Source organism: Chelonia mydas, chromosome 4 (genome assembly GCF_015237465.2).
Source record: "Chelonia mydas isolate rCheMyd1 chromosome 4, rCheMyd1.pri.v2, whole genome shotgun sequence".
NCBI classification, from domain to species: domain Eukaryota; kingdom Metazoa; phylum Chordata; order Testudines; family Cheloniidae; genus Chelonia; species Chelonia mydas.
This window is the reverse complement of record NC_057852.1, coordinates 116,122,348-116,142,624: the sequence shown is the minus strand read 5'-3', so window position 1 is coordinate 116,142,624 and position 20,277 is coordinate 116,122,348. Positions and strand designations below refer to the sequence as shown.

At 41.4% G+C, this 20,277-nt stretch overlaps 1 protein-coding gene across 6 annotated transcripts in view; it reads left to right on the top strand.

Moving 5' to 3' along the window:
• Positions 1-20,277, top strand: part of EVC2 (EvC ciliary complex subunit 2) — a 164,273-nt gene that overhangs the window by 56,711 nt on the left and 87,285 nt on the right. For all 6 annotated transcript variants that reach the window (XM_043544659.1, XM_037898083.2, XM_037898082.2 and 3 more), the window contains one exon: positions 674-825. In XM_043544659.1, the coding sequence (XP_043400594.1) occupies positions 674-825 (152 nt within the window). The remainder of the gene's footprint in view (positions 1-673; positions 826-20,277) is intronic.

The following is a 20,277-nucleotide window of genomic DNA, read 5'->3' as shown; positions in this document are numbered from 1 at the left end:
TAGATACTGTATACTATCTGAACCGCTTTTCCTCTTCCATAGAATCATGTGCTAACTTCTGTTGATGGAAGCAAGCTACACAGAGATCTTCTTTAGGTTTGGGGAAGAAGAGCTTTGTGTGGCTCCAAAACTTGTCTCATCCACTTACAGAAGTTGGCCCATTTGAAAGATACTACCTCAGCAACCTTTCCACATCAAATGCCTGGTATCCTGGGACCAACATGAGTACAACAACACTGCAAACATAGAATTATGTGTGATTTTGTTCAACAAGTCTATTTAAAAGGTTGTATGTACCATAATACAAATAGAATGGTCCTAGAGATTTGGAATGGAAAATAATTCACTGAGGCTGGTCCAAAGGCTATTGAAGCCAATGGATAGACTCCTATTGACTTCAGTGGGCTTTGGCCCAAAATTTTAAAGCTGTTTAGGTGTTGCTGTGCTTAGCATTGCAATGCCTAACTGATTTAGGAGCCTAAGAGCTAAGAGCCTAAATTCCATTGATTGTTTTAATCATTTAGGTTCCTGCTCAGTTATATACCAAAACATAGCATCCACACAAACTCCTGTTGAAGTAAATGGGAGTCTTTCCACTGACAACAATAGGAGTTGTATCCACACTAAGGGTTGATCTGCTATAATATAACGTTTCTTTTTTGTGTTTACTTAGGAGATACGATATGATCCTACTCTAGATCGCAAACTGGAATATTCACAGTTGAATTCGGGAGATCCATTTAATGAAGATATCATTATGAATGACCAAATCATTGAGATACTGGCTTTTGAAGACTCAGGGAACATGCTTCAAGCTTTAGAAGAGTAAGAAGTCACTATTATTGCATTATACTTCATATCAACAAAATGTGTCATAAAGATGATACTGAATATCTGCCCTGTAGTTCTCTCTGATGGAGTCTCTTCAGACACACGTCTGCACTACCTGAAGCTGTTGACCCCTTTAATAAAGGGGCATCCATGGTAACTAATACAGGCATATTGTACATTGCCTTATATATAGAAATTGCAGCTCAATCTAGATCCTATGCACATGTTTTCTGAGTCAAACACACTGTAAGGGCTCGTCTACATGGCAAGTTAGTGCATTGCAAGCCAGGGTGTGAATCTACAGTGCACTAGTTTGCTCTGCACTAAATGGCCTCATGCACCCTACCGCACACTGGAGGTTCTATAGTACGCTTTGATGTACTCCCATGAAACGTTTACTGTGCCTGTCGCAGGGTCCATGGTGAAGGGGGTGCTGTCTTTCAGTTATTAAAAATCCTATCATCCTTCTCATCCGCCCAAGAGCAGTGGATTTAGCTTGGGTGTCCAGACAAATTCCAAATAAGGTGATGACACTCTGTTAACCTAAAGTTTACAGTGCACATAGTGAGGGGCAAGGTAGTGTGCGATGGATTCACACCTTGGCTTACGGCGCCCAAACTCCCTGTGTAGGCAAGCCCTTCGTTAAGCTGCTAAAAGAACAAATCCACTATTTCTGGTCTCAGCCCCTTAAGTGTTCACCATGCCAAAGGGCACTTTTCTGAGCACAGGAAAATGTAGTAGAGAGTCTGTTCTGTTATTCTTGAGCACATTTTGCCTTTAGAACAGCCTGGCCTTGTTCCTACACAGAAAAAGGATGTGCTCTGGGTTCATATATATTTGTGCAGCAGTATTTCTTGGAAAAATTTTTTTTTAACGTTCATGGGCCTTTAAATACCTGGATCAGAATCTAAAGAGCAACAATTTGCAGCTTTCAAAGGAAAATATTGTGTTTGTGGAGTCAGAAAAGGCAGTAGACAACAGCTAGGAATCCTGCTTATTTTGTTGAAAGGGAGGTCAGGATTATATGACAGACACACAGCTATTAAAGGTCATTTCTTTTCTCTGGCAGAACTTGAAAAAGGTCTGTTGTGAGAACAGAGTGGATTTGTTTGTGCAATCTCATGATGACCTTCCTGAAAGTCAAGTGGCAGGTAATATTCTGCAAATAGAAAATAAAAATGGAATAATGTCTGTAAAAACCAAAAGCAAAGTTATGAGAGTGCTGGAATATTGATACTTTGGCAGGGAAGGGTTCTGTTCTTTTTCTAAAAAGTTACAAAATCCTAATGAGCAGTATCATTGCCTTTCTTATATTTTGATTCAGATTGAAAAAGGAAGTGAAATAAATGAAACCTTGACTTGTGTAATGCAGTGATAATGTGGATACTCATCCCTGTAAATTGCACAGCAGGTCTTGTCTTTTCTAGCTATATAGTAACTTAGATTATTTTTTCAGAAAATTGCTGTGTGATTGTTAAGAGTAGCAGGATCAAATATCTTTGTAGCTCATTTTAGGTTTAGTATATTTCATTTGGAAATGAGAAATATTTGGCTAATTTGAAAAAGAAAGTAGACTCTTTAATGTCTTACTCCTCAGATATAAAGTATCTGAGAAAGGTAAATATTCTTGCAAATGGGAATGTTTGTGTAACTAGAATCATACAGTGGATTAAAGCCTCAGTTTGTGTACATTACTTAGGAATGTGCTATTTTAATATTCTTCATTGGCTTAAACAAATCTTTGTCTGTCTTTGCCATTCACCTCTTTCCTCCCAAATTATTTTTCTTATTCTCCCTTCCATTTCTATGTTCTTATAGCTGCACTCCCTGATTTATCTCTCCCGTTGCCCAACATCCTTCCCCAGGTGGACAGTTTGAATCTCTATAATTATTTTAACTGGGTTTTTTTATCATAGTGTTTAAGAAAAGTGTTTTACAACAATAGTAGAGTTATTATACAGAGCTCTGTCCATGTAGTTAAGCTCCATTGGACCAGAGGAGGTCTTCTAAGAAGTCCTTGTGACAGGCTCTTTGGAGTGATGGTTGGTCACAGGGCAGACTATGCAGGTAAATCATGTAAGTGACTTAATACCCAATGTAACTTAGGTGCCTAAGTCATGGAGGTGATTTTGAAAATATTACCCTGCAAGTGGTGGGTGAGTTGGCAATCGATTTTAAAACAAAAGTGCAAAGAATGCCCTGCCCTCTGAAGATCCAACAAGAAAATAACAGGGTTTGCTCCAGCCATAGTGCCTAAAATAACAGCGGGGAAAGGCCTTTGCAAGTTAAAAGAACCAATGTGGAAAGGTTTGGTCTTCTCTAGCTGCTGTACTGTATCTCCACATATGCCAAACACATACATACACTCCATACCTGCACACATACATACACAACCTGCCTTTCAGGTAGCTGGCTGCCTGCTGCCGACTAGACCCTTTGGCATTTCTTTGGGGAGCACGTATGGATCCATATATCCCAGTTGATAAGCCTTCGCTTGATGGTTTGGGGAATTCCTGTCACTTTACTGTATAGAGTCTTAGGATTCTAATATGCTTCACAAACTTTATTAACTAATTTATACAGCATATAAACTCCATTGGAATCACTTTGGTTCCCACAAGTGCACAGCAGCCCCCTCTGGGGTGAAACAGAGCATCAGTTTATGAGCACACATCAACCCAGCATAACAGGTGAGGGCCATAAGTGAAGAAGGCTTTCTTTGAATGAAATGGCACTGTAAACTTTAGGTTAACAGAGTGTCATTACCTAATTTGGAATTTGTCTGAACACCCAAGCTAAATCCACTGCTCTTGGGCGGATGAGAAGGATGATAGGATTTTTAATAACTGAAAGACAGCACCCTTTGGCAACAGAATTCTCCTCTAATAGCCTTCTGGAGCACTGGTTCTGTATCATCTCAGAGGACAGAGTGCCTCATTAATAAATCACCAACCTTGTCATACCTGTTTTTTTCCCAGGAGCTCTCTCATCCACGTATTGATCCAGCCAGTGCTTGCTTTCCTAATCTCTGATAATCTCACAGTGGAGGAATTATGGCTGTTGACAATGTCCCACATCATCCTTTTATGGAATCAATCTTATTGTCTGCAGTTGACAGTATGGATATTCTCTGTGGAGTTTAGGGGATTTTTTGGAAAAGAGAGGGGATTTGTATGGGATTTCATTGGTTTCTTTTTAACAAAACTGCCACTAGCTAACCAGCATTTCCCTGCGGGGGAAAGCAGGACAGACTCTATATTCCCTAAAGGGAAATTATGAAAGAACTTCTACTTTTGTCAGTTGCTACCAAAATAACTTCCCCCATTATTTTAGATTAAGTGCTTTTTCTCTTTAATTGTGTTCAATTTCTTCATGCATCTTTTGATAGGTATAGCATATTCCATTTCTTTAATTAAAACAAGATGCCCACCAGGGCATGTTGTAGCATTTTGTGTCTCATGAGCCAATATTATACTTCTGTTCTATGAACTATAATCTTATATTATGATATGAAAATGGTCAAAGAAATAGAGAATTCTCTGTGATAAAAATTAACAAACTTCAACAAAAATCTCATTTGGAGATAGGAAGCAAACTCTGATTTTATGCTTATTTCTTCTGATAGGTCTATCTTGAGGAGGCTTCCTGTATCTAACACATTGATCTATTCTGGAGTAAGGATCTTTTGTTTTAAATAAGTTTATTTTTAAAGTGGCCTGTATTATCCAAGAAATCCATGTTTTGAAAGAAACAGACTGCTCCAAGTAGATAGAGAAAATTAGATTTTCCTGCCCACTTCCTCTGTTTCATTTGGGGTTCAGAGGAAAAAGAGAAGTACCAAATATCTGAATAAATTAAACGGTGAGAGAAGAGATGAATTTTTCAGTGGCAAACTTAAATGATTTAGTGCGAGTTTCAATTAAGCAATGCTAGCCTTTTCTTGTCAACTTGCTATCTCTGTTTAACCTCATAGACTTTAAGGCCAGAAGGGACCATCATGGTCATCTAGTCTGACCTCCTGCACATTGCAGGCCATGGAAATTCACCCATGTGCTCCTGTAATAGACCCATCACCTCTGGCTGAGTTACTGAAGTCCTCAAATCTTGATTAAAGACTTCAAGTGACAGAGACTCCACCATTTACTCTAGTCCAAACCAGTGAGTGACACAGGCCCCATGCTGCAGAGGAAGGTAAAAAACCTACAGGATCTCTGCCTGGGGGAAAATTCCTTCCCAGCCTCAAATATGGTGATCAGTTGTACCATAAGTATGTGGACAAAACCCACCAGCCAGATGTCATCAGATGTTTGGCTGCGTGCATGTGTTCTCTCTGCAGGCTGTACTGACTCTGGCCAGATAGCCCGTACAGCAGGCTCCGACCAAACTGCCCAGTAAAGCCACAGTTTTCAGTGAAGGCAGTTGGTCAAGTTTATTGTCAACGAAGCCCGAACCTAGTGCCGTGGCTCAATGGTTCAGGTATGCTAAGACATATATGCCCGTTGCAATGGACTAGCTCAGTTTGTGGCTGGACTTTCCACTATCCCCTAGCCACCCAAAGACGCTCTCTCTGAGACTCCACTTTATACGTCAATACCAACAAGTTATGTACTGCCCCTCTGACATAGCCGGTTACCATCCATCACCTTATATATTTCTATCCATCACACTGTCATCCTGACCTTATCTTTAGGATGGGTCAGCCTGTTCCTGTTCTCTTTAGGGAATGTGTTGGTATCGAGGTGTTCTGATACCACCCTTCTGGAATGTGTTTGCGTCAGTGCTCCGGGCCTCGCACCTCTGAGGAATGTGTGTTTTTGCAATATCAGCCCTGTTACTCATCATCCCGGAAAAGCATAATGCATGGACTGGAGATGACCCAGTGGACTAAACACTGTTATGCGGTCACCTTATTTTACCACCAATACATTCATGCCCCATCTGTCCCTTGGTCTGCACAATCGCTTGTATGACTGATGGACAGATTTTATTTGCCAATTGTGTCTAGTCCCTTATGGTGAGCCTGGGAATGTTAGGCCTGGGACTTTGAGGAATGTAGTTTTATGATTGAGCCTTGGGGACACACCCAGATAATTAATACAGCTAAGTAATATGGCTATGTTGTGTATATATTTGTAGTGTATATGGGTATATATGTATAGTATGTATGTGTACATAGGACACCACCTTATTTCCAAGCATAACAATGTTTTTCCAGTCTGGGGTTGTAGTCTTTCCCTTTCACTTTGGTGCTGCAGATAGCAACACACTCCCGTTAGGGCAATTACAGTTATCACCTGCATCCTCATTAGTAGTAGACTGAGTGTTTGAAATACTGGGATAGGCATTGTTATAGTGTGTCCCACAGTGCTACGTTTCTGAAAAGTAAAACAGAAATTTGAATAGTGACATTACAAATGAGGCCTTTATATATAAATGTTTTGTAATTAGTTGTTACACAGTACTGTCCATTCATGTTATAGGTTACCCTTACTGCTGGTTGTCATCTTCTGATAAACTTCACAAGGCAGGAAGCAGGAATGTTTAGCTTCTCTGTTCCATGGGTTGCATTGTTCTGTGATACACCAGTCGTTGACGTAGATCCAGGTGTTTCTTATGGATGCTGTCTTCCAGATAACCTACTGAATGGACAGTAGCCAATTTATTAAATATTGCTGTGTCAGGATTTAACGTTGGTATCCAGACACTGAACAAGATTGTTTTGAATAATGTGTGCCTTACTTAAGATGCAGTGTCACTGACCCAAGTTATGTCTAAAAGGGAATTTATTTACCCAATTTGTAGTTACTGTGTAACTTAATTATTTTACCAGGTTTTTTTTCTTGCCTTCATGTTGTACGCTGCCATTCATTTCTTGATTTTTATTTGTGTGTTGGTTAAACAGTTTAGCAATCTTATGCACAGTGTAAATGTTGTACAGCAATAATACAACAATAATAAAGCAATACAGCAATAATACAATTGCTTTTAAACAGTAGCCAAATTCAAATTAAATGACAGTTTAATCTGGTCCAGCTCATGACTTCTAGCTGATTGCCAACTTAATTGTCCCTGTATGGTAGACTGAGGTGTAGTTGACCAGTGTGTTGTTTACAAAGCACTTCATTTTTATTTTCTTAATGACTGGGGGTTTCTTTACCGTGTACTGATATCTTTTGCTGTCTTCAGGGTATGATATTTTCTGGTGTCTTTGGTCTGTGGGATGCAACCTTAAACATTCTCTTGACGATTTTTGTGACCAATGATAAATATCAGTGTACAGCTACAGAAATTAATACTAGGATAGAATATTAAAGTTGGGCAGTCCAGTTCAAGGATGGAGATTTAAAAAGCTGAAAATAGAGCGATCGCATTTGTGTTTTACTACTGAACTGTCACAGCTGCAATTCCAATGGACTTTATACTGAAAATGAATGTCTTCTTTGCACCAAATTAAAACAAAAAACAAATTCTAGTTACTTAGGGGTCTGATTCTCCACTGCTTTATTTATTTGTATTACGGTGGCATCTAAGAACCCTTACGCCTTGTGTTGTTGTACTGCTGCGAAGTGGGTACGTAATGCTACCAAATTAGAAGGGCTGAGTTTTACACCACTCTGCGTATCAGTAAATGGCTATGCAAGATGTACGGCAGTGGAGAATCAGGCTGTACTTGTATAACAGGAACTGGCAAATAGGCTGATATTCAGAATTGGGGTGAAATTCATATATGGGGTCATATTTTGATGAAACACGCATAACTTTTGTGTGCATCTTATTCCCCACCTGGGGAGCCCATCCCCTGTCCAGGGAGGAAGACATGAGCTAGTTCTGGGTTAGAGAGCAATTTAACTAGATGTTTCTCAGCTCCAAGCATCTTGGGCCCAATCCAAGTGAAGTCATTGAGAATTTTGCTATTGACTTCATTGAAAGCAGGATATGCAGGAGCAAGTGCATAGCTTTTATTCATGTGTACAGGAGATGGCCTACTCTTAAGCCCCGCTCTTACGAGCAGGTCTAAGGCTCCCTGACCTAGGACTAGCTTTGTCATTATTCCCTGCCAAAAGATGGGGTATTCAGGTAGGGAATTTGTCTTCTCAGGGATGGGCTGTAGGTAGCATGAATATTAGCCAGTATGTTTTCAGCTTGCCAGAAATATGGCCTACATTCATTGTATTCAGATTTGGTTCATTGATCCATTCTCTGTGTGTGACTCTGTCTGTCTGTCTACACATATACACCTGTCATAGTTATTCATGTTTTCCTCTCAATTTGTATTGGAATGGACTTGGTGTTTTGTTCGCAGTCTATACACAGCTGAGGAGATGGTTCAGGAGTTCATAAATGGCAGAGTTTTTTGGTCTTTTGTAACTACCGTGTCAAATAAGCGTGGTATAAATAAACTAGGAGCACTAGATCAGTATTTATATTTCGGAAAATCTTTGGAATATGGACATGTTGCAAAGTCAAGAGAATAACTTTGAGAACCAAACTTATTTTTAATATTTCATCAAGACATTTCATAGGTACTTATTTATATGTAATTCATAGGTACTTATCTAGTTTGGTGATCTGTCATATCCTGGATGCCCATTATAAGATGTGCCACTAATATGGTTGCTTTGCATTCTCAGTAGATCCCTTCCTGCTTATATTTCCAAGTGCTAGATCATTGGCAGTGAATGCTAACTAGAGGAAACTTAATAAACTGTATGTATGTTAAAAAAAAAACAAGGAGTACTTGTGGCACCTTAGAGACTAACAAATATGTGTGTTGTAATAGTATGCAGTAGGAAATCATGTTCAGAATTGTTGTAGGTCTTCTCTGCTATGTCTGAAACAGAATGAAAGGAGAGCTGAGGGGACTGATCGCATCCTCAGTGTGATGAGTGCTATTAGTTAGGACCTCTGCAAAACCCCTGAAATAACCATTTTTTCAAAGGTATCTTAGAGTTTCCAATGGGTTACCCTTGCTCTGACTTTATTTATCCTCATTTTGTACATTTTTGCCTTCCCTCGATGTAGACAAAGCTCTAGTTGAATATGGCACTTGATCCTACTCTCGGATACACGGTACATATTGCCAATTATCTTGGCAAATCACTAATACTTATGCACTGCAGTTGATTTTCTCTCATGGCACAGGGTAATGAGGGCAATGTATTGGAGGATAGGATCAAACTATTTCCTGAGAGCACTGGCAGGGAAGTCAAAAACAATTTACTCCTATATTAGAAGTTCAATTTTTCCTTCTAAATGTAAATTTCTCACTGTACATCTCAATTTAATTTGCCACTAAGGAAATGGATTCTTTTTATCACAGAATTCAGATGAAAAGTGGGAGTAAAAGATCAGATTGTCGTTACATCTAGAGTTTGAAGTCACCAAATTAGAAATCGGAAATAAGCAGTTGAAAGTTGCTTTCAATTTGGACGCCAAAACATAAGCACTCAAAGCTTCTGGATTTAATACACTGGAAACATTTATTATAGATTGTAATCTCTTTGGGACAGGGACAGTCCTGTTCTGTGCTTGGACAGTACCTAACACAATGGGGTCCTGGTCCATGACTGGGGGTCCTAGACACTACCCCAATATAAATAATTATTAATATTTTAATAACTGCATACTGGGAGTATGTGCACGTAAGCACATGCAAACACACACAGCATTTTTAGCTCTGAATCCTGAATGACTGTACAAATTTAGTTCCTACAAAAGCTGCACATTTCCTCTACCATTGAAACTCGAGCTATCAGAGAGTGAAATGTGATAGATGTTTAATATGTTACAGTGAAACTGCACAATGTTTATGGGGGAAGGGGGAAATAACTATTTGAAATTACAGGTGGCATCTGGCCAAGATTACCAGGATAAATACCCTTATTCTTCCAAAAAGAGCCATTGGATCTTTGATTACAAGCCGTGAGAGCTCAGTTTACATGTAATCTAAAAGCAGCTGCCACTGGTAGAACAGTGCCCCTTCATATCAAGGTGGGGCATTTGTTAGGCACTGATATGGGGGAATATTACCACTTCTGACAACACTTAGTGTTCCTTAGATGTCTCCCATGCAAATATTCACGCAGTGCACCCCTGCTTAGCTTGTGAGATCTGAGTGGATCATTGCAAAAGGTAGAAGGTCTTCAGGTGTAACCACATTTGTCTGTATGTGGTTTTGTTAAGCTAACAACATCACAGGCTGATCCTGATTCTTTAAAAATCAATGGCAACATTCCCATTAACTTCATTGGAAGAAGGATTGTGACCTCAGCTTGCTGCCTTCACATGATAACTGTTTCGTGAAATATTACGATTCAGAATTATAACTCCTCCATAGTGGTAGCATAACTAGTATTATTGCTAAAACTGAACTCTTGAAGCTAGCTATTAATTGATAATTCTTCATGCATATGAAATCTATATAAAGGTTCTTAAACTGACCTTTAACCGAGGGTCTTTCTTAAATAGTTTTTAAAGAGGTAAACTTAGTAATTGAAACACCTTTTCTCTGTTCAGTAAGCCATAGGGAATCAAAGGGTTTTCAGATTGACACCTGTTAGCACAGCTATAGTTTAGTCTGTTGACATTTTTACTATGAATCATGTAAGTTTCCCATTTTTTCCTTCCTGGAGAACGTGAATTTTATCTAATAATCTCTTATCTCAGTTGGTCATCTTGTCCAAGTTATTTTTTGCCATATACCATAAGAATTCTCTTTCTGATTTCATCAGTGCCTTGCAGTATTTTTTTTTTTGAAGGTTTGTTCAGTCTGTGAATTTTCTAGTGAAATATGTTTGCAATAAGGAGTGGCAGACATAACAAAGATCAAGGCTGGAGGATCCTCAGATAATCATAGAAGGTTTCTTAGTAACTTTACGACTGTCTTGTATTCAGTGGGTTAGTCCTCATCCATGCTGAGTTTATGCTGGAGGAGCTGAAGGGTTGTGGAAGATGGCTCTAAACCACCTTCTGGAGAGAGGTAAATAGAGGGGTCTGTACTGGGACCAGTCCTATTAAACATATTCATAAATAATCTGGAAAAAGGGGTAAACAGTGAGGTGGCAAAATTTGCAGATGATACTGTGACCCATGATGCCCGGGGCAGCCCTCACTGGAAATGCCAACGTCAAGGCAGGCTGAAAAAGGGAGAGCAGATACCCCAAGACTGCAGTAGCACTGAAGTTATTCTCCTCAACCAGTCACAAACTGTGCTTCTGATCCCCCACACTGGTTATCAAGAGCAAAAATGAAATCACACAGCCCCCTTTATTGCATTCCAGTTCTCTGGCTCCCAATCAGCACCTACGTCCATTACATTGAGAAGTTATTTTAAACTCTGTGCACATATACAAAACAGACCCCAAAAGGTCAGCCACATCACCAGGTCAGTATAGGTTTGGATCTTACCAGCCAATCCTTTACTATCTAAAACTAAAGGTTTATTATAAAGAGAAAAGAAAGAACAAGAAGAGAGATGTTAAATGGTAAAACAATCACAGACATACAAAGACTTCAGAGTCCATATATCAGGTTCCTAGCAGTATTGGTGAGTTTGCTGGCTTGAAAGTCCCTCTGGAACACATCCACAGCTTGGATGGTTCATTCAGTCCTTTGTTCAGAGCTTCAGTTTGTAGCAAAGTTCCTCCAGAGGTAAGAAGCAGGATTGAAGACAAAATGGAGAAGGTGCAGCTGCCTTTTATAGTCTTTTGCCATGTGGCTTGTGCTTCCTTTGTTTCAAACACATACTGCTCAGCACATGGCTTGGAAGTCTTATAGTTCTGTCCATAGACATGCCCCTGCATGGCTTGCTGAGTCATAAGGTATATCCCTTGCCTTCTCTCAGTTGGTCAGTTGTATAGCTGATTATCCTTAATGGGCCATCAAAGCTAGGCAGTGCTCATGCCAAACTGTCTGGGGGTGTCACCTAGAAACATAGCACAAGTTTTGTAATACATACATATCTATAACCCAAAAAATAAAGGTGATACAAACGCATAAATGAGATTATCATATTTGGCAAATAATAACATTTCTGCAGATATCTGACATGGCATATCTGGCACAACTCATTGCAGTTTTACAATATTAATATTCATAATATCCTCAAGTGTCCCCCAGATTCCATACAGCGTCACAGATATGAAACTACTCGAGATAATTAAGTCCCAGAGAGACTGTGGACTGTTACAAAAGGATCTCTCAACACTGTGTGACTGGGCAATAAAATGGCAGATAAAATTCAATGTTGATAAATGCAAAGTAATGCATGTTGGAAAGCATAATCCCAACTATACATATAAAATGATGGGGTCTAAATTAGGTCTTACCACTGAAGAAAGAGATCTTGGAGTGAATGTGGATAGTTCTCTGAAAACATCCACTCAGTGTGCAGTGGTAGTCAAAAAAGCGAACAGAATGTTTGGAATCATTAAGAAAGGGATAGGTAATAAGACAGAAAATATCATATTGCCTCTATATAAATCCATGCTACACCCACATCTTGAATACTGCGTGCAGATGTAGTTGCCCCATCTCAAAAAAGATATATTGGAATTGGAAAAGGTTCAGAAAAGGGCAACAAAAATTATTAGGGATCTGGAACTGCTGCCATACGAGGAGAGATTAATAAGACTGGGACTTTTCAGCTTGGAAAAGAGATGACAAAGGGGGGATATGATAGAGGTCTACAAAATCATGACTGGTGTGGAGAAAGTAAATAAGGAAGTGTTATTTACTCTTTCTCATAACACAAAAACTAGGGATCACCAAATGAAATTAATAGGCAGCAGGTTTAAAACAAACAAAAGGAAGTATTTTTTTCACACAATGCATACTCTACCTGTGGAACTCCTTGCCAGAGGATGTTGTGAAAGCCAAGACTATAACAGGGTTCAAAAAAGAACTAGATATATTCATGGAGGATAGGTCCATCAATGGCAGGGATGGTGTCCCTAGCCTCTGTTTGCCAGAAGCTGGGAATGGGTGACAAGGGATGGATGACTTGATGATTACCTGTTCTTTTCATTCCCTCTTGGGCACCTGGCACTGGCCACTGTCAGAAGACAGGATACTGGGCTAGATAGAACTTTGGTCTGACCCAGTATAGCCGTTCTTATGTCCCCTCTCCAGAACTGGCCAGGGGCTGAAATGGCTCTTGGCATAATTTACAGCAGCGCTGAGGGTGCTCTTGGTTATACAGGCTACAGCCAGTCACTGCTCTAGGTGGGGATCTGGCAGAGAACCATGCATTCTGGCCTGCACCCACGGAGGAGAGAGGTGGCATAGAGTCAGCTTACATGGATTTTACACCAAGTGAGGGTTCCCCTGTGGTAAGAGGGATCCTTAGCTGCTCCTTTAGCACGGCTTTATTAGTGGCTTTGTGCAACTTCAGAAGCATGAAGCTATTGGAATAGGTGCTGAGAATTTGGCACTTTATCTGTTAATGATGGCTAAACCTTATCCATCTGAAGCATCGCAAGACCTGTTCTCAGGCCTGCTTACTAGTTATGTTACTTACTAATTATTTGTATTGTACAAATGCCCACAGGCAGCATAGGTCTGCATACTGTTCAAACTCATAGGAAAGCATGGTCCCTGCCCCTAAAAGTCTCATTTCAGACTAGGCCCAACAAGAAAGTGTGACAGACAATTGGAAGAGAAACAGAGGGTGAGGGTAACCACAACAAGATCACACGGTTAGCTGCTGCTGCACAACCTGAGGGTTCCACATCAGCTGAACAATTATCTATTGCTGGAAATAGAAGAATTAACAGCAGTACGAACTGAATGTTTATCAGTGAACAATTTCCTATAGACTTTACTGTATAAATAGGTTTTCAGGAGAGATTATTGGTATCTTCTCTCTTCTTTCTCTACTTTAACTGCAGCTAATCCTAAAGCTGGACAATTTTATAAGACTTTAATGTTGGTACATGTAATGGTAAAATACACACAGTATTCTGTGGAATTGAAAATCTTCAGTATAGCCCAGAAGCTTTATATATTTAAAAAAACAAACAAACAAACAAACAAAAAAACCTTTCTAGATTCTTATGGTATTAATCCTATAACAAGTTTATGATTTAGCAAATAAACATTATTGCTATTTTATTATTCCTTTCAGACCTGTTTTAATCTGTCAACAGCAATAAACTAATATTTGCTTTTTATAGTGAGTGTTCTTATCTTAACATTTTTTTTTAATGCTAGAGAGGTTAATGAAAGGAACAGATGAGGTTGTGGTGAAGACACCAGACTGGGATCTGGGTTCAGTTGCTGGCTGTGCCATATGTCTGTGTCTACACTGCAATTGTATATAATCTTCATAGTGTGGCTAAGAATAGCATGGAAGATGTGGCTGTGCAAGCGTGTTCTTAGCCCGTGCTGGGGTCTGTGCTGCTGTGTCTTCACGGCTATTTTTAGCCATGCTGTATAGATTACAGCCGGTGCAGGTACGCCTACCTGAGCTGCAGTCACACCTGCGATTGCAGTTAGCTATACCCACGTTCTTCTTGTGAGACTTTAGGGAAGTCCTTTAATTGAGATGTGTCTCAGTTCCCACGCTTTGTCTGCCTTTTGTATTGAGGACTAATTTTACCGTTAACAATCAGAGCAACAGGCGGCATGTTAATGCACCTTCCTGCTCTTTGCTCTCAGTCTATACCTTTAGGAGATTGCTTCCCCTCACTGGCTGGAACTTTGTGGAGGCAGAGTCAAGGCCCTGCTTGTTATTCTCCCTTGCCCAGTCTGCTCCCAGCTGTGTGGGAGAGGCAGTAGCAGCCCCACAGAGGCTGCTTTCCCCATCCCATGATGTGGGTTGCCAGTACAAGGGACTGGGGGGGTGGGGGGAATTGCCTTATGCACTTCTGGGAGGGGAGCAAGGCAAGTCACATTCGTCTCCTCAGAATGTCCAGGGCTGGGACTATCTCTTGCTATGTGAGTGTGTACACACCTCTCATCATTGGGTGTTACTGTAATGCAAATACTAATCACTCACCAGTCTTCCACAGCTAGACATGAATGTCTACTGAAAATAAGGTTGGTCTCATCTTAGTGAGAAAATGTTGTGTGGGGAAAACTTGTACAGAGCTTGCCTCCCCTCTAGCCTTTTGAAGCCAATGCCACTAGAGTTCCTCATCTTCATGAGCTCTGGACTCACACAGAAAATTTCTTAAAATGCATGTCACAAGGAAATAAATTCATTTGTCTTTTTTTAAAGGCATCACATTTGGCATCTATAAATGTGTTCATTCAAAAATTATATCTCCCAAAAGCCTATGTACATCCAGTACTATCTGTAGTTTGAGTGATGTGCTCTGATTAACACCCCTTTCCCTACAACTATTTTAATAGTTAATGAAAGATTTCATTTTTTATCACTTTTTGCTCAGTTCTTTCGTGACACTGGTTGCTTTGCTCTCTTCTTTCATTAGATGCTCAGGGCTATTGAAAACATCAAATGTTCAGCCACTCTCTACCTCTTCGCGTTTGACACCTGGGATTCTCCTCTCTCAGTACTTCTCTGGCAGCACTTTAAACCTTGTGGCTATTCAAGTGAGTTAAAAAATCTGTAGATTTGATATTTGCAGCAGCCTTTTCTTTGCATCTTTTCACTTTTTTTATTTCCCTTCCCCTTCTGTCACCTATCTCTCTGCTGTCCTTTACTGCACAATTTGTCCAACTGGAACTTTGATCTCTTTCATCAATAGATTTCCATCTGCCAATTGTGTTTCATTATCTTTCATATTTTTTGGTATGGTGAATTCACTCAGCAAGAGGTGGGAGACCTTTTAAACATGAATAAGATGAGCAGGAAAAATACAGAGAGTACAAGGCATTTTATAACACCTGCTTGGATCTAGAGACGCACAGGCTCTCAGGTTATGAACTTTTTCTCAAGAAATATGTACCTCAAAGTGAAGGCACATATGACCCAAGCACTTGTAAACATTGCTCTTTTGGGGGACTTCACCTGAAACTACTTGCCTTATTACTTATTAAGGGTTTGTAGCTAGGTGCTAACAGTGTGCTCCCTGCTGTACAAGACACAAAGATTGTTCTTTCTGCCCCAGTCCTGAGCAAAGGGATGACGGGGTGGCCAAACTTACTGACCCTCTGAGCTGCATATGACAATCTTCACAAGTTGGAGAGCCGGGGGGCGCTTGCCAGGGCTTGGGGCTTTAGCATTGTGGGGAGGGGGTGTCTCAGAGCTTCAGCCCTGTGGGAGGCACCTGCCCAGGCTCAGGGCTTTTGCTGCTTTCGCTGATGCCTCTCCCCAAAGTGCTAAAGCAGAGGTCTTTCCATGCAGAGCTAACACCTGGGAGTCAAAGGGAGGGGTCGCTGAGGGTAAAAGGGGGGGATTTGCCTGCGGGTATGTGACTCAAGCTGTTGGAAGAGCCGAACCTTTAAATTGTGCCCCCTCCCCCTACTCATAGCAGGCAGCAGTCATCTCTGGCGGAAGCCCCTAGCCCAGTGGTTTTCAAACTGCAGGTCGCCACCCAGTACTGGGTTGCAGAATGTAAGGCACTGGGTCACGATGACTCTGGTCAGCACCGTTGACTGGGCTGTTAAATGTCCCGTCCCGGGTGCTGCCTGGCTAAGGCAGGCTAGTCTCTACCTGTTCTGACACCGCGCTGCGCCCTGGAAGCAGCCAGCAGTAGGTCCTAGGTGAGGTCCTAGTAGCTCCTAGGTGAGGGGTCCATAAGGCTCCACTGTCTGCCTCTGCCCCGAGCTCTGGCTCTGTACTCCCATTGGCTAGGAACTGACCAATGGGAGCTGGGGGGGGCGGTGCCTGCGGGCGAGAGCTGTGTGGAGCTGCTTGTGTACCTCCACCTAGGAGCCGGACCCACTGCTGGCTGCTTCAGGGACGCAGCACGGTCCGCGGTGCCAGGACAGGCAGGAAGCCTGCCTTAGTACCCCTGCTGTGCCGCTGACTGGGAGCCGCCCGAGGTAACCCCTGCCCTAACCCTGAGCCCCCCCAAATCTGGAGCCCCTTCCTGCACCCCACACCATTCATTACTGTCCCCACCCCCAGAGTCTGCACCCCCAGTCCAGAGCCCTGACCCCTTCTTGCACCCCAACCCCGTGCCCCAGCCCAGAGCCCCCTCCCACACCTGAAATCCCTCACCCAGCTCCATTGGGTCATGGGCATCAACAATTTTCTTCAACTGGGTCGCCAGAAAAAAAGTTTGAAAACCACTGCCCTAGCTCCACTACCCTGCCACAGGGCAAAAGCCCTGAGCTCCAACCTCCCTACCCCCTATCTGGTAGGTGGAAAGTGGTGAGGTGTGGGGGACTCCTGGAATCGCACTTTAACTTTAAAAGAGACGTGGTTTGACCACCCCTGGGATGTGGTATGGCCGTGTTACCCCAGGAGGAGACAAGGGAGGAGTTGTGGCTCAGTTCATCCCTTGATTACCCCCCCGCCCCCCGTTAGAGCAGATGATGCAGGGGGAGAGTATAAATTACTTTGCCCCCTTTTGTGGAGTAGCTCACTTCTTTTCCCCTTCCACTGTGTGCCTGCCCAATGCTCTGCCTGGGGAGTGGAAATGGGAGGTGCAAAGCTAAGGCTTTTCCTTATCCTTGGCCATCTCAGCCTCCTTCCAACCCACTTGTTCATAAGGGGAGCATCAGGCCAGCAACTGCTGCTGTCTCTCCTGCCTTTGGCATCACAGTCTGAGCAGCCCTTATTCAGCTGAGGAGGAGAGTAATCTTGCTCTCCTTTGCAACCAAGTAAGGGGCTGTGAAATTCTAGCTCAAATTAATGTTGGATCATATTAAAGAAGTTCTGTATTAAAATCACAAATGAGTTTGATTCCCCATAGTTTAAATTCCAGTGTATTACTAATTAAGAGGTCTCTTGGTTTTTGGTACTGTATCTCTCCCTCTATGTGTGAAACTTGCAAGCTGCTAATTGTGTTAGTACATTCTAAGACAGAGTCTGTTCTCAAAGCAATTCACAGAGAGAGAGACTCAAAGCAATACTCTAACAACAGAAACAGCACCCAGAGACTCCCCGCCCTTTTGTTGTATTAACAATTGTGATTAAAGTAGAGATGGAGGATGTATGTGGATGGATGCTTGGTGTGGATAATAACTGAATGATCAGGGAGGTGCCAGCCTAAGAATCCAGTGTCCATCGGCTGAAGAAGGCGTCAAGTGGAAATAACCAGAGGACCCCCGGAGGGCAGACTGGAATCCACCCAACAGCCTCAAGAATGGGAGAACCAAAGAACAAGATAACATCTAGCAGCATGGAGCCGTCAGGAATGTGCTATCTGCTGATTGATTCAGCAACAGCATGATGAAGCAATTCCCATAGACTGGCATAGGAAGAAATTCCTATAAAAATAGACTCTAAAAAGTGAGAACTTTGGGGTCTGATTCTGCAAACCAACTTCCAGGAGCAGTAGATGAGCATCTGACAAGGCCCTGCTCCCTCCTAATGTCCAGGCCACCTGGCCAGTGGCTTGGCGTGAGCAACTCTGAGGCTGGTAACTATGATAACAACCTTGCAGAACCTGTGTGTGTGTGTTTGTATGAATGAATGAATGTGTGAATAAATATGAGATTGAATGGAATGTTATAGCTATAACTAACTGCTTACTATGATTCTTTCTGTATTCACAATAAATGTGGTATTTTGCCTTTTTCCCTTTAATAAGATCCTGCTGGTTTTTATTTTATTGGTATAACATTAAAAACAGTCCCTGTCCAGAAAACCAGACAGTAAAGAAGAAGACAGGTTGCCCTGTTAAGGCATGGAGAGGAATAACTTAGAGGACTTTTTATAACGTTTGGTTTTGTTCACTTCTCGTGGGTATCACTTAAGTGAGTCTGTAGGAAGGACCAGAAAGCAGAGTGAGTGGTGGATGGGTGAATCTGTATCTGAAGAGTGAGTTTTCAGGCTATTTCAGGGTTCTCTAGACTATGTCTGATTCTCTTGCATTAATCATTCTCTGTTAAAGTGTGGATCCAAAGGTTTTGCTGTCCGTGAATGTTTTGGATATTGAAAACTTGTTTATTTTTGCTGTCTTCTACTAGTTCAGTTGCAATTTGTACTGATATTACTTACAATCATATGCAAAAAAATTCTTAAATTCATGTTGCTATGAAGAAAAGTACAAATACAATGCATGTTATGAGTTGATGTAGATGAAGGTGAAACTCATTGCACAGGCAGTCATCAAGGGGTAAAGCACCCATTGTCTGGGAAGTCTGATCTTTTCTGTGGTTTCTTTGTATTGCAAAGCAGCTGCACAAATGAAGGGTTGACACAATGCTTCTGCTTTGTAGCCACGTGGTTCTAAGTGAGCAGGTTTGGGCTAAATGGATTTCCAGATGGAAAGCCCAGGGGCTAAGAGAGAGATGTGGAATAATGTATTGAAGAAGAGGCGGGATTTCAGGAGACTCCAAGAGAGACAGAAGCTCAGCTGTCAGTTTAAGATTGACCTGTAATATCTTAGCTTGTGTCTCTGCAAACATGTAGTTTGTGGCCACTTCCGTTGGAGGAAACAGGACTTGTGTATAGTTTGTAAATATTCAAATTACACTAAGAAAAAACCCTGAGTTTGGCTCACCAATTTCTGCTTCAAATGGGAAACTGACCTGGAAGGCCCCAAAATCTGCTTAGCAAAGGGGAAATACTAGTGTTACCCTGAGATTTAGTCACACGAAATCTGTGCACTTTAGAGATAAATTTCATGGAGTGACCTTAATGCAACCCTCTTGCATGTGTGTATTACAAAGAATCTTGAAAGCATTCACACAGTGAAAGATTTTGTGGTAATGCACAAGAGGCCAGTTAAAGTTACTGTGAGAATAATATACCTGCAGCCATACCTCACTGAGGTGTACTCTTGTCAGATTTCACTAGCCAGTGAGTGTAGGGCTTGTTTTGTGTCACCTCAGAAGAATACTGAAAGTGGTAATGAAGAGAGGAGAGAGCAGTAGGAGATGTGGAGAGTTTACAGCCCTGCAGCTGTACATTTGTATGACAACCAATTCACAACCCCTGCAAATATACCAGGAGTGTGGGGGAAAGGTAAAGGGGCTGGTCTTGGCTGCACTGTACCCCTCTGATGATAGAAATAGGATGGCTAGAAAAGAAATGTATATGTGACAAGCTCATAGCTTTTGAGCAGATAAAGAACTAATAATGGGTTAAATATATGGATATTTTAAATTTAATTTCCTTACTGGGGATTTTTTTTTTGATTGCAGGTTATAATAGAACCTAATGTAGCATTCATAGCCTTGGCCAAGTTAGCATGACCTTTAAGTAGTGATAATCTGTCCAGTAGCTTTGAAGCGTGAAATATACTTTGTGGGAATTACCTATTTTCTGCTGTATTTTCAAGAGAAATCAAAGATATTTTTGGTGGCTCACATAGTGATACCTATAGCTGAGGTTGCTTGATGCATCCTATTAGAAGCATCTGAAAACAG